The sequence below is a fragment of the Oryza sativa genome, chromosome 2 (assembly GCF_034140825.1).
Source record: "Oryza sativa Japonica Group chromosome 2, ASM3414082v1".
Classification (NCBI taxonomy): Eukaryota; Viridiplantae; Streptophyta; class Magnoliopsida; order Poales; family Poaceae; genus Oryza; species Oryza sativa.
Genome location: NC_089036.1, coordinates 3344648 through 3358142, shown reverse-complemented (window position 1 = coordinate 3358142; position 13495 = coordinate 3344648). Strand labels below are relative to the sequence as shown.

The 13495-nt window shown below is 43.4% G+C and overlaps 3 protein-coding genes across 4 annotated transcripts; all 3 read left to right on the top strand.

Annotated features, from left to right (window-relative positions):
* Positions 1 to 2278: 2278 nt before the first annotated feature.
* Positions 2279 to 4900, top strand: LOC4328391 (uncharacterized). Its single transcript, XM_015769231.3, has 3 exons — positions 2279 to 2412; positions 4233 to 4389; positions 4486 to 4900. The coding sequence occupies exons 2-3, from the start codon at positions 4234 to 4236 to the stop codon at positions 4531 to 4533; spliced, it is 204 nt and encodes a 67-aa protein (XP_015624717.1). The 5' UTR covers positions 2279 to 2412; position 4233; the 3' UTR covers positions 4534 to 4900.
* Positions 4901 to 6625: 1725 nt separating this feature from the next.
* Positions 6626 to 9232, top strand: LOC4328390 (polyubiquitin). Its single transcript, XM_015769228.2, has 2 exons — positions 6626 to 6706; positions 7669 to 9232. Exon 2 carries the CDS (start codon positions 7669 to 7671, stop codon positions 9040 to 9042), a length of 1374 nt encoding a protein of 457 aa, XP_015624714.1. The 5' UTR covers positions 6626 to 6706; the 3' UTR covers positions 9043 to 9232.
* Positions 8960 to 13436, top strand: LOC4328389 (peroxidase 3). 2 transcript variants are annotated; one of them, XM_015769230.3, is made up of 4 exons: positions 8960 to 10890; positions 10985 to 11179; positions 11261 to 11423; positions 12763 to 13436. In XM_015769230.3, exons 1-4 carry the CDS (start codon positions 10639 to 10641, stop codon positions 13197 to 13199), a joined length of 1047 nt encoding a protein of 348 aa, XP_015624716.1. In that variant the 5' UTR covers positions 8960 to 10638; the 3' UTR covers positions 13200 to 13436. The 2 variants fall into 2 exon arrangements, with proteins under 2 accessions (XP_015624716.1, XP_015624715.1); XM_015769229.3 differs by having other exon boundaries at positions 10985 to 11423.
* The last annotated feature ends 59 nt before the right edge of the window (positions 13437 to 13495 follow it).

Here is a 13495-nt window from a genome sequence, read left to right as displayed (position 1 = left end):
TATCAGAATATATCAGAATTAACCTGGTGCTCTTCATCAAAACTTTTCTGAAGTATCTCTTCATTTCATTTTTTAATAAAAAAAATTCAAGTTGCCATTTCATCACGCAGAAATAACAGGTGTCTACCATCTGTAATCTGTCTAAACTTGGTCAGCCTTCTCTGATTTGCTTACTGATGTATCCACTAGTACTAATCTACCCTTAAACCATCACAGCAATGAACACCTCATTTCTGAACTTTTTAACACAAAAAGAAACCTCCATTATGATCCATATAAAAATAATATATATGTTGATATATGCAAGCTATAGATAGAGATGCATTGTTTCTTGGCACAGAAAAGAGGCCAGCTAAGCCCTTCCCCTCAATACATTTTGGCCTATTTTTTTTCTGTGGTGTTGCAGGCATGTAAGTGTAGGATAATTAAGCTGTTTCCTGTCGGATTAGGATAGGTACAGAGATTAGAAATTTAGAATCATATATGCATTTTGATACAGTGATATGAAGAGGAGAGGAGAGAAACATTTGGCTGGATAAGATTTTGGGAAATGATGGACGCCAATGAGACAGGATCCGGTCATGCCTCGCACCTACCAATCCATAACCGTTAAATTTGCAAGTCAATCGTGGCATGATCATCATGTGTGATCAGCTCTGATAGGCTTGGATCAGCTGTTGGCAGGCAAATCGGCTCCATTTTTTCTTTCTTTTTCTGAAGGCTTATTCTTGTTTTTGCGTATCGTTTCAAATAAAAAAATCACCTTTTTTTTTTGTGGAACTTAGCTGGTTAGAGATCTTTGTTAGTTGTCACTTAGTCACATGACACGGTTGGTTTAAGAGGTTTAGGATCCATCAGTTTAATTAGAAGCATCACAATAAAAAGACGTCTAGTAGAGATGGCATGAGCAATTTTCTGGTTCTTGATCCAGTTTGGTAATACCAAACTAAACACCTCATCAAAATTTAGTCAAACACAATTTTTGATAATGCTAATAAAATCGGGCTCAAATGTTGGCCACATTTTCTCTACTAATAGAAATCAAGCCCTTCTTAGGTTGTGTTCGGCATTGCAGGTTTTCAATCCCTCTCCCTCGTTTTTCGTGTGCACGCTTTTCAAACTACTAAATGATGTGTTCTTTGAAAAAAAATTATATAGGAAAATTGCTTATAAAATCACATTAATCTATTTTTAAAGCTACTTTTAGCTAATACTTAATTAATTATGCGATAATAAGCTGTTCCGTTTTTCGTGCCGGAGGGATAGACTCCCAACCGACACAAACGAACGCAACCTTAAAGGGAAAAGGTAACGGTGCCGCTGAATCTTTATAGAATAGAGAACCTAACCATCCCTTAATACAAATTTCACATGAATCAATTTATTCCCCACATGAAAATTCATGACATTTTAAGAGTATGTTTGGTTACCCGAATGCCTTTAGCTTGGCTCATATGTTTTATCCAAACTGAGGTCGGGACTACCAGATCCAATAGTACTGAACTTACGACCATCAGATCTAGTGGTTGTGAGGTTGTGGTTCACCGTATACTACAAATAGCCAAAGAGGAGGGGGAAGGGGATCCACTGGTGAGGGGGCACGATGGAGGCGACAACAAATTGGGAGGCACAAACTAGCATTTGGAGAAAGAGAGATGACTCAATGTGTGACCCTATCTCACCTCCTACACCGACCTGGTGCCTGCACGAGCATAACCTACATGAGGAACGAAGCTCACCTCCTCGTGTTTCTAGCGATTTTGGATCAGGTGTTTGTTTCGCATGAATGGAATGCTGGAACTAGACCCCGACGGTCATACTGACAACCAAATAACTGTCACACATAGGTGTGAGCCACCCTTAGATCAAGAATAATATAGGAGCCCACCATCGGCTCTAAATCTTATATTATAGCAGGCTCTACACACTTGTTCTAGTATTAATATTTTGTTTTAATATTATGTGGGTTTAGTGTACACTCTATCTCCCATCTCTTGACGTGGATCTAGGTTGTCAAAGCACCTAGACGCTCATGCCAAGCGGACGATTGTAAAGGAGCCAGCTTCTTTCTCTCACATCTGATTTTCCTCTTCCACGTCTATACCAGCTAATCGTCCACCTATTAGCCATAGTCTTAAATGCAGCTAACCAAACACGCCCTCAGCTGTTGATAGTACTACTAGGCCTTATTATTGGCCCAAAATTTGGTGTTGGGCCAGAAGTAATCCGGCCCATTTTCCTCCCAAGACGTCTCCTCCCCGACTCGGTCGCCGTTCCTGCTTCTTCGTCGTTGCCTCCTCCTCCCCCCATTTCGTTTCACCTCTCGCCGCGATCCATCCAAAATCCCCCAAGCCGCTGCAAGGATCGTCCAATCAATCCGTCGTCGTCCTCCTCCTCCGCCTCCGTCTCAAGGTGCGGTGTTTCCCTCCTCCTGTATTTCCGCCTCGTTGTTTCGATGTTCGATGTGATGGTTGGGAGGCTTGGGAGTTGAGAGAGGAGGGGTTTTAATGGCGGAGCAGATCTGTTCGTGTTTCTTGAGTTCCTGACGCGATTGATGTTGGTGCGACCTGCGCGATTCGTGGAGCGTTATTAATCTGAGGCCCTTTTTTTTTTTTTTTGGTGATGCGTGGATGGAATTTCTCGCGTGTTTTTGTATGTGTATCTCGCTGTATCAGTTTGGGTGCAGATGCCCTGGAGTTGCCTCCAAATCAATCTGGTGGATTTCAGCTGATCTAAGCCATTGGTTGATTTCTAGCGGGTCACACATCATTTCGATCCTGATATTCTTACTCCGCTGCAACACATCAATCTATATGCATGATGCATCCGGGACCTATACTGCCTTTTGACATGCCACTCTGTAATCTGTATCTTATTAGCTTCTGGGGCTCTATCAATAGTTGACAACCAATCCTTGATTGGAGAAGGAACATCTTGTGTGAAAACATATCACACTGGAAACAGCAACATATTAGTAGTTATATACTTGTTTCTCAGAAACTTTGGACACTAATGTTTACTGCAATTGAATTAATTTTAGTACTATCTCCTTTTTCTTAGATACAAAAGAGCCTTTCTCTTATATAAAAGGGAGGGAGTATTTCATTAGCTGATCAACAGTGAAAATTACAAAATAGCATTATGCCGTAACTTAAAATTATTCATTGTCTTATTAGTTACGAATATATAACTCATTGCCTCACCGATAAAATGTGATAGATGTATTGCGTGAATGAAAAATTATGCAACACCATATAGAGGGAGAGGTGTTCAGCTATCGTGCATGGAGGAAGGGGTGTTCACCATAAAGGGGAGAAGAAGGTGACGTGGCTACATCTAGGGGATCTGTACCAGTATGTGTTTAGCATCTGTTTGTCTTTGGTTGACTCTGATGCCAATATGATTTTCAGAACCCCGCAGAAATTGTTCAGCTATGCTCACATAATAAAATATTCTTGTGTATTGGTGTGGCCCAATCTTGCTTGACAAATGACGAACCTGTTTCTGTTTTGGGCCCAAGTCAACTTCTTGTATTATGCTTGTAGGAATGAAGTGGTAGGCTCTAGGTGTATAATTTGTCATGTATGTTTGAGGTCATGTAATTTTGAATAGGTGTAAGACTGTTCGGATACAATGTTGCTTAGTAACATATGCATGCTTTGTTGCATACTTGATACTTCAGACCTCCTTTTTTAGGTTTTGTGATTTGAAGATTGTGAGTGACTAACTGTTAACTCTATAAAATCCTGGTCATGAGCCATGTTCAGCCATGAAACTATGCGATGATGACCAAGAAACCTCTTTGGCTTAAAATCTCTTTCTGCATCACAGTTCACGCTGTCTGGGGTACTTTCGCTAGTTAGGCTTAAATCATGAAAGAAAAAAAATTTGTATGCTTTACAACACATGGATTTGCTTCACATGAAGAAATGTGTTTAGGTGTCATGTTTAAAGCTGTATTTTAATTTGTAAAAAACATTATTTTAACTTAGGTGCTAATGAGAGAAATTTAACAACTTATATATGGCTGCATAGCAGTTAGTTAGTACTCCTCTAAGTAAGCAGTTTAAGGAAAACAGTGATGATTTCTAGTGTCATTAGTTCTCAAAGTCAAATACAGTAATTATACTAATTCTGTATGTTTTTCTTTATATGCAAAAATGTCCATAAGAAAGATAAATTTCTTTCCATATTGATATAGATTTGTCTTGGTTCCTTCTGTTGTGATGCAGAATGACAGAATCACCGTTTTTGCCGCGCGAGAGGCTCTTTAAGCAGCAGCAGTATTTTCAGAACTTGACCAAGCACACGTATCTGAAAGGGCGTTATGATGTGGTCACCTCCGTTGCCATTCCCCTCGCTCTTGCCGCCTCCAGCTTGTTTATGATAGTGAGTCTGGGGTTCTTTTAATTGATTCCTGCGTTGCTTGTTTTCTCTGGTCTTGTTTACGTTCAGACAGTGACATGTTTCTTGTTTTATAAACAGGGCCGTGGGGTGTACAACATGTCTCATGGAGTCGGGAAAAAGGAGTGAACGACATGGTTTCCTCTCATTTCAGTACTTCAGCATAGGGGTGATAGCTTCAAGGCTTCCTATGGTGTCTTTTAAGTTGCACAAATAAATACTGTTGAAGTTAACTCTTGTTATATTACTGTTGGTAACTGTGGATTTCTGATTTAAGCAAGCTGTTGTCAAGATGATGGTAGTATTGGAATATCAGTTTGTTTACAGTATCTATTAATTTCTACATTCTTACCTCACCTTTTTCTCCCTTTCTCAGCAGTATTCATATAGCCTTGTAGGGCTCATGGTATATACTGTGTTGTTTGTATGCAGCAAGTCCATGAACAGTTTCAGGCTGGTGTTGGTAGCCTAATCTGCATGTTTTTGTTCTGGAGCACTTTAGTTTGTGTGATCTTGCCTATTCATGTCAAATTCAGTTAAATCTCCAACCGAGTGGCATCTGATACTTCATATAGTCTTACATTGCCAATAGGAGTCCGGAGGGAAAAAAAAGGACACCAATCCATAATTCATACTACAACAGTTTGGTTACACATGATTTTATTTGGAACCAAAGATTAGAATTATGGAGGGGGCAATGTCCAAGTGAATCAGCATAGGCTGCCGTATGAAATTGTTAGAAAACAGCTGCAGAAATGCAAATTTCATAAAACAAACTACTAGTACTGTTTGTTCATTGGTCTTATCCAAAACTTAGCCACTGCAACAAGTTCTTGACCCTTAGCACAATCATATTGTGCATGCACTTGTTTATTGCAAAGAATGGTGCGTAGGGAACACGCATGATTTTTGAATTGCTGGCACATAATTTTATCATTAGAAACTGGAATGCAACATGTACCCTTTGTCATGGTTTCTTTCCGAGACATTGCACTGTTTTTTTTAATCCTATCATTATCATAATGCCAAGAACTGGTCACCAACCAGCAATTTGCATCATGGTTAGTTGAGCTGTCCCCATGTATCAATAGGTGCATTGTATTGGTCCGAAATATAAATGCAGTGGATGCAAACCTATCTCATGGCCGTCAACAAAAGAAATCAAAAGGGAAATGCACCATCTTATATCTCCAGTTTATATGAACAGATTGGATAAGATCATAAGATCAAGTGGTTTATATTATTTTGAGGAATATAACATGGATTCATCCTAATCACTCGTCTAGGCAGTATGTGTATTCATGATGGATATGGTACTATACTACGGAGTTTTTTCTTCACAAAATAACCTGTTATTTTGACCTCCAACCAAACACGAATTATACCAAAAATTGGGTTATTTCATCTATAGTACAACTCTATTATAAACATGCAGTAAATTATCCTACACATATACCAAAATTCAAGTGTAATAATCCTAATACACAGACTTAAAAAACAAACTATTTCCTTTTTAAGAAAAGGAAAACCATTTTTTTAACGGAAGGAAAACAAATTCGGGTCAAGGCGGAAGCCAGCGCGCCACCCCACGTCAGCAAATACGGAGGCGCGGGGTTGACGGCGTCACCCGGTCCTAACGGCGACCAACAAACCAGCCAGAAGAAATTACAGTAAAAAAAAAGTAAATTGCACTTTGATCCACCTTTTATTACCTAAGTCTCAATTTGGATCACCCTTAAACCTATCTTTTCAATTTGGGCCGGGTTGTGGTTTGGACTACCATGAACAACTTTTCGTCATGTCTAACTTCCCTTTCAGCAAACATATGAACCATATATAGAGGAGATCGGCCGTATACTAGAGCTGATGTGTTTAAGGTCGTTGATTGCACGAGAAAAAAAAATCCAAATCGCAACAATAGCAAATTTATCTGGTTCAAAGTGAAAAGATATGTTTAAAGGTAGTCCAAAGTAAAACTTATAGATAATAAAATGTGGTCCAAAGCGTAATTCACTCAAAAAAAATCAACGAGACGTGTACCAAACGGAGACAAACGGCATCTTCTCGAAATTTCCCAACCGCTCGCTCGCCCGCCTCGTCTTCCCGGAAACCGCGGTGGTTTCAGCGTGGCGGATTCTCCAAGCAGACGGAGACGTCACGGCACGGGACTCCTCCCACCACCCAACCGCCATAAATACCAGCCCCCTCATCTCCTCTCCTCGCATCAGCTCCACCCCCGAAAAATTTCTCCCCAATCTCGCGAGGCTCTCGTCGTCGAATCGAATCCTCTCGCGTCCTCAAGGTACGCTGCTTCTCCTCTCCTCGCTTCGTTTCGATTCGATTTCGGACGGGTGAGGTTGTTTTGTTGCTAGATCCGATTGGTGGTTAGGGTTGTCGATGTGATTATCGTGAGATGTTTAGGGGTTGTAGATCTGATGGTTGTGATTTGGGCACGGTTGGTTCGATAGGTGGAATCGTGGTTAGGTTTTGGGATTGGATGTTGGTTCTGATGATTGGGGGGAATTTTTACGGTTAGATGAATTGTTGGATGATTCGATTGGGGAAATCGGTGTAGATCTGTTGGGGAATTGTGGAACTAGTCATGCCTGAGTGATTGGTGCGATTTGTAGCGTGTTCCATCTTGTAGGCCTTGTTGCGAGCATGTTCAGATCTACTGTTCCGCTCTTGATTGAGTTATTGGTGCCATGGGTTGGTGCAAACACAGGCTTTAATATGTTATATCTGTTTTGTGTTTGATGTAGATCTGTAGGGTAGTTCTTCTTAGACATGGTTCAATTATGTAGCTTGTGCGTTTCGATTTGATTTCATATGTTCACAGATTAGATAATGATGAACTCTTTTAATTAATTGTCAATGGTAAATAGGAAGTCTTGTCGCTATATCTGTCATAATGATCTCATGTTACTATCTGCCAGTAATTTATGCTAAGAACTATATTAGAATATCATGTTACAATCTGTAGTAATATCATGTTACAATCTGTAGTTCATCTATATAATCTATTGTGGTAATTTCTTTTTACTATCTGTGTGAAGATTATTGCCACTAGTTCATTCTACTTATTTCTGAAGTTCAGGATACGTGTGCTGTTACTACCTATCTGAATACATGTGTGATGTGCCTGTTACTATCTTTTTGAATACATGTATGTTCTGTTGGAATATGTTTGCTGTTTGATCCGTTGTTGTGTCCTTAATCTTGTGCTAGTTCTTACCCTATCTGTTTGGTGATTATTTCTTGCAGATGCAGATCTTTGTGAAGACATTGACCGGCAAGACTATCACCCTCGAGGTGGAGTCCTCTGACACCATCGATAATGTCAAGGCTAAGATCCAAGATAAGGAGGGCATCCCCCCGGACCAGCAGCGTCTCATCTTCGCTGGCAAGCAGCTGGAGGATGGCAGGACCCTTGCTGACTACAACATCCAGAAGGAGTCGACCCTTCACCTTGTCCTCCGCCTCCGTGGTGGCATGCAGATCTTTGTCAAGACTCTGACCGGCAAGACTATCACCCTTGAGGTGGAGTCTTCTGACACCATCGACAACGTCAAGGCCAAGATCCAGGACAAAGAGGGCATCCCCCCAGACCAGCAGCGTCTCATCTTCGCCGGCAAGCAGCTGGAGGATGGCAGGACCCTTGCTGACTACAACATCCAGAAGGAGTCCACCCTCCACCTTGTCCTCCGCCTCCGTGGTGGCATGCAGATCTTTGTCAAGACACTGACCGGCAAGACCATCACCCTCGAGGTGGAATCTTCTGACACCATCGACAACGTCAAGGCCAAGATCCAGGACAAGGAGGGCATTCCCCCGGACCAGCAGCGTCTCATCTTTGCCGGCAAGCAGCTTGAGGACGGCAGGACCCTTGCTGACTACAACATCCAGAAGGAGTCAACGCTTCACCTTGTCCTCCGTCTCAGGGGAGGCATGCAAATCTTCGTGAAGACTCTGACCGGCAAGACCATCACCCTCGAGGTGGAGTCTTCTGATACCATCGACAATGTCAAGGCCAAGATCCAGGACAAGGAGGGCATTCCCCCGGACCAGCAGCGCCTCATCTTTGCTGGCAAGCAGCTGGAGGATGGCAGGACCCTTGCTGACTACAACATCCAGAAGGAGTCCACCCTCCACCTTGTGCTCCGCCTTCGTGGTGGTATGCAGATCTTTGTCAAGACCCTCACAGGCAAGACCATCACCCTGGAGGTTGAGAGCTCGGACACCATCGACAACGTCAAGGCCAAGATCCAGGACAAGGAGGGCATCCCCCCAGACCAGCAGCGTCTCATCTTCGCCGGCAAGCAGCTCGAGGATGGCCGCACCCTCGCCGACTACAACATCCAGAAGGAGTCTACCCTCCACCTGGTGCTTCGTCTCCGTGGTGGTATGCAGATCTTCGTGAAGACCTTGACTGGGAAGACCATCACTTTGGAGGTTGAGAGCTCCGACACCATTGATAATGTGAAGGCCAAGATCCAGGACAAGGAGGGGATTCCCCCAGACCAGCAGCGTCTGATCTTCGCTGGCAAGCAGCTGGAGGATGGACGCACCCTCGCCGACTACAACATCCAGAAGGAGTCCACCCTCCACCTGGTGCTCCGCCTCCGTGGTGGTCAGTAATCAGCCAGTTTGGTGGAGCTGCCGATGTGCCTGGTCGTCCCGAGCCTCTGTTCGTCAAGTATTTGTGGTGCTGATGTCTACTTGTGTCTGGTTTAATGGACCATCGAGTCCGTATGATATGTTAGTTTTATGAAACAGTTTCCTGTGGGACAGCAGTATGCTTTATGAATAAGTTGGATTTGAACCTAAATATGTGCTCAATTTGCTCATTTGCATCTCATTCCTGTTGATGTTTTATCTGAGTTGCAAGTTTGAAAATGCTGCATATTCTTATTAAATCGTCATTTACTTTTATCTTAATGAGCTTTGCAATGGCCTATGGGATATAAAAGATTATTCTGGAGGGAAGTGATGCTGGAAGGACTATGCTGTCCTGATTTATATTTGGAGCCACTATGAGCATTTGGGCTTTCTTTTCAGAACGCTGTAGGCGTGTGTTGAAATCTTTGCGACATTCAATTTGATATATGATTCGAGGTAATTGGGCTTTAATTTGTCATCTCATGTAACATCTTTTTGTTTCTTCGCTGCTTGATTTCTCTATTTCGTAGCATTGGAAGATAATAGTAGAATGATGATATACTCCAATACTTGCAATTTCAAAACCGTTAGAAAGAAAGGAAAATCACGGCTAGGGGAAAAATTCTCTCTGATGCGTGCATCACCAAAATCTGATTGATTGACATAAGCATTGGAACACAAATAGAAGATGGAGAGGTGGACATGTTTCCGAGACATAGCATTTGAGCTCACATTGTTTTTGATCCGTGGCTGTGCCATACGCGATAATTTACTAAACTTTCCCTTGCCCCTTGGTAATATAAAGCTTATAATGTATACACCGAAATTGAAAAACGTATTAGTTCACTCTTCTTCCTTTTTCTCAGCAAAGCGTGTTCATCAATTTTATTCCACATGAATGTGATTGCGAATTGTGACCAGGAATGCATGATTTAACAATCCCGATCAACCCTGTTGTCGGTGGTGGCACTAAAAATTACCAAACAGCAACCTATCAAGCAATGACAAATACTTTCCAATCCAAAAAATGATCCAAGCCAAAAGTCTGACAAAAGGGAGGAGGAAGCTTCAGAGCTTTGGAACCTTGCCTAAGCAAGGCAATGGCAGGAAAGAGGAGGAAAGGATCAAGTTCTTTTCTTGCTCTTTCTTCCACCCACGATGTACCAATCGATCACCCATCAATTCATCATCAAGATTGCAAAAGTTAAACATGATTCGAAAAAGACTAAAAGAAGCTAGATATAAAGCAGAGAAATTAAAGCGAAAGAAATAGATAGAGGAATCAAGTGACACTGTCACACGCTTCTCCCGGTTCCATTTTGCGTGCGTGCATGTGGAGGCATATTTTTCACTGTTCCTTTCAAAATCATTGGCGAATCCAAGTTAAATTACCCTGCTTTTTATACTGCATTTTTCTCTCAAAAAATAGATTTCGAACTAAGTTTGAAGTAATCTCACTCTCTGAAGAAATGTCTGTTAAGTAAGCTCAGGACTATAAATACTAGTGTATATAAGCGGTTCACTTCACAAGTTTTGAGTTGAGTTAAGTTGAGTTGAGTAGTCGAGTGGGCGGCAATGGCGAGCACGAGGAGGCGACGCGCGGGCGGCGTGCCAATGGCGGTGATCCGGCTCGGAGTGGCGGCCATCGTCGTCCTCGGCGCCGGCGTGATCGGCGGCGCGCGCGCGCAGCTCAGGATGGGGTTCTACGACGAGAGCTGCCCCGCGGCGGAGCGGATCGTCGGGGAGTACGTCCGGCAGCACGTCGGCCGCGTCCCCACCGTCGCCGCCGCGCTCCTCCGGCTGCACTACCACGACTGCTTCGTCAGGGTACGTGCGCCGCGCCGCGCCGCGCGGCCGCCATTGATGCGCGTGCAATGTCTGCAATGTGTTTGATGGAATGTGTTGTGCGTTTGTCAAAAAGGGCTGCGACGCGTCCATCCTCCTCAACTCGACCGGCAATGGCGGCGCGGCGGAGAAGGACGCGGCGCCGAACCAGACGCTGCGAGGGTTCGACCTCATCGACCGCGTCAAGGGCCTCGTGGAGGCGGCCTGCCCGGGCGTCGTCTCCTGCGCCGACGTCCTCGCGCTCGCCGCCCGCGACGCCGTCGCCGCCATCGTAAGCTCTCGAGCGCTCGCCACGGTCGCCGCGCGCCGCGCGCACTGGCCGGAGCCTGACGATGCTGAACATGCTCTGCAGGGAGGGCCGTCGTGGCGCGTGCCGACGGGGAGGAGGGATGGCACGGTGTCGAGCATGCAGGAGGCGCTCGCGGAGATCCCCTCGCCGGCGATGAGCTTCCCGGAGCTCGCCGGCTTGTTCGCCACCAAGGGCCTCAGCGTGCGTGACCTTGTCTGGCTGTCAGGTACGTGACGATTATGAACGAATTCATTAATTCACATTATTAATTACTATCCTCGTTTCATCATATTATAAGTCATTTTGATTATTTTCTAAGCCAAACTTATTTAGGTTTGAAAAACATAGCAATATTTTTAACCTATAACAAAGAAATTATCAAAATATGTTAAATGTTAGATGTAATGAAATTAATTTGGTGTTATGAGTGTTATATTTTTTTTATAAACTAGAAAAAATGCCCGTGCGTTGTAATGGGTGAAGTCTATTTTAATCTTATTATTGTTCACTCTGAAATTCACCGTGAGAATTCGCTTGGATATATATTTTTCTAGAAAATCATGCCAAGTTAGCATGTGAGTTTTTTATTGAGATTTCTTATATGACTGTATTTCCAAAAGCGAACGAACTTAAAACCTGACTCAAATACGGATCTGTATTTCCAAAAGCAAACGAACTTAAAAATCGACTCATACAAAGATGACGTACCAAAGTACCGGTAAAAACATCTTCAATTTTTATAATAGTAGACAAGAGATAGAGTTATAGATTAAAATCAAAATATAAAATTAAAACCGACTCAAACACAGATAACAGATCGCGGAAATATCTTTAATTTTTATAATTGTAGAGATTTGATCAAATTTTCAAGAAATTTGACAAAAAAAATTCGAAACAACTTATATTATGAAACCGAGGATACTTAGTACCACTTATCTGCACAAACTAAACAACTTGGATTACTCTAGTTAACCAGGTCCAAATTACACTGTTAGCATGTAATTAATCTCAGTTATCAGCTAAACTAAACAGATTACTCTAGTTAATCAGATCCAAACTACACTATTAGCATGTAATTAATCTGCACTGTCGGTGGGAGACATAATGTAGAAGCTGTAAGATTAATTTCAGAGAGGAAAGCTTTGTGTCTGAATTTCCAATCCTTTGTTTGCTGACTAGGCATCTGCATGTCTGCATGCAAAAGGAGCACGAATAATAGTTGCTTTCTATCTGTCAGTTCGTGTTGATGACTAGTCAATTTTATCTACCATTGAACTGACTTAACTTGTTCAGCAATGTCATAATTTCTACAGTTATGATTTATGACCAATGTAAATAAACTGAAATAAATAGATTTATATAATCTCGTAAGTTAGCATCAAATCAACCGAAAATTTGGATGCTCGATTCATGTCCAGAAAATGGCGATCTACAGCAAGCCAACATCATAAAAATTCAAGCATGATTTTGTGCAAGAATGAGGAGTTAAGGACACATGTGTGACATTATCACAATGAATTCTTGGGTGTAAAATGATTTCTGAAAAATTGCATCCGATCGCGCAGGCGCGCACACCATCGGCATCGCCCACTGCTCGTCCTTCGCCGACCGCCTCTACAACGGCGGCGGCGGCGCCGGCAATGCCAACGGCAACAACACCGACCCGCCGCCGCTGGACGCCGCCTACGCCGCCAACCTGCGTGAGCGCAAGTGCAGGACGGCCGGCGACGGCGTGGTGGAGATGGACCCCGGCAGCCACCTGACGTTCGATCTCGGCTACTACCGCGCGGTGCTCAGGCACCGCGGCCTGCTCCGGTCCGACGCCGCGCTAGTCACCGACGCGGCGGCGCGGGCCGACATCGCCGGCGCCGTGGCGAGCCCGCCGGAGGTGTTCTTCCAGGTGTTCGGCCGGTCGATGGCGACGCTGGGCGCGGTGCAGGTCAAGACCGGCTCCGATGGGGAGATCAGGAGGAACTGCGCTGTCGTGAACAGCGGCCACTGATCAAAAGGGGAGTTGATTTGCAATTCTTCCTGGGATAGCGTGATTTTGTTCTTACGATTTCTTCACTTTTGTCATTTGAATTTGGTGAAATTCTAGTAGAAATTTTGCTGCGCGTGTTCTTGTTGTGTTCAGTGTCGTTGCTGCAACCGGCAAAGCTGTGTTCTTTTGCTTTGAAGTGTGCTGTAGTAATTTATAGCTGATGAGAAAAAAAAAACAGAATACATACAGTTTACAGTATGAACAGAAAATAAGACAAAATTCTCCGAATTAGCGTCAAATGAAGTCTGTATGCATGC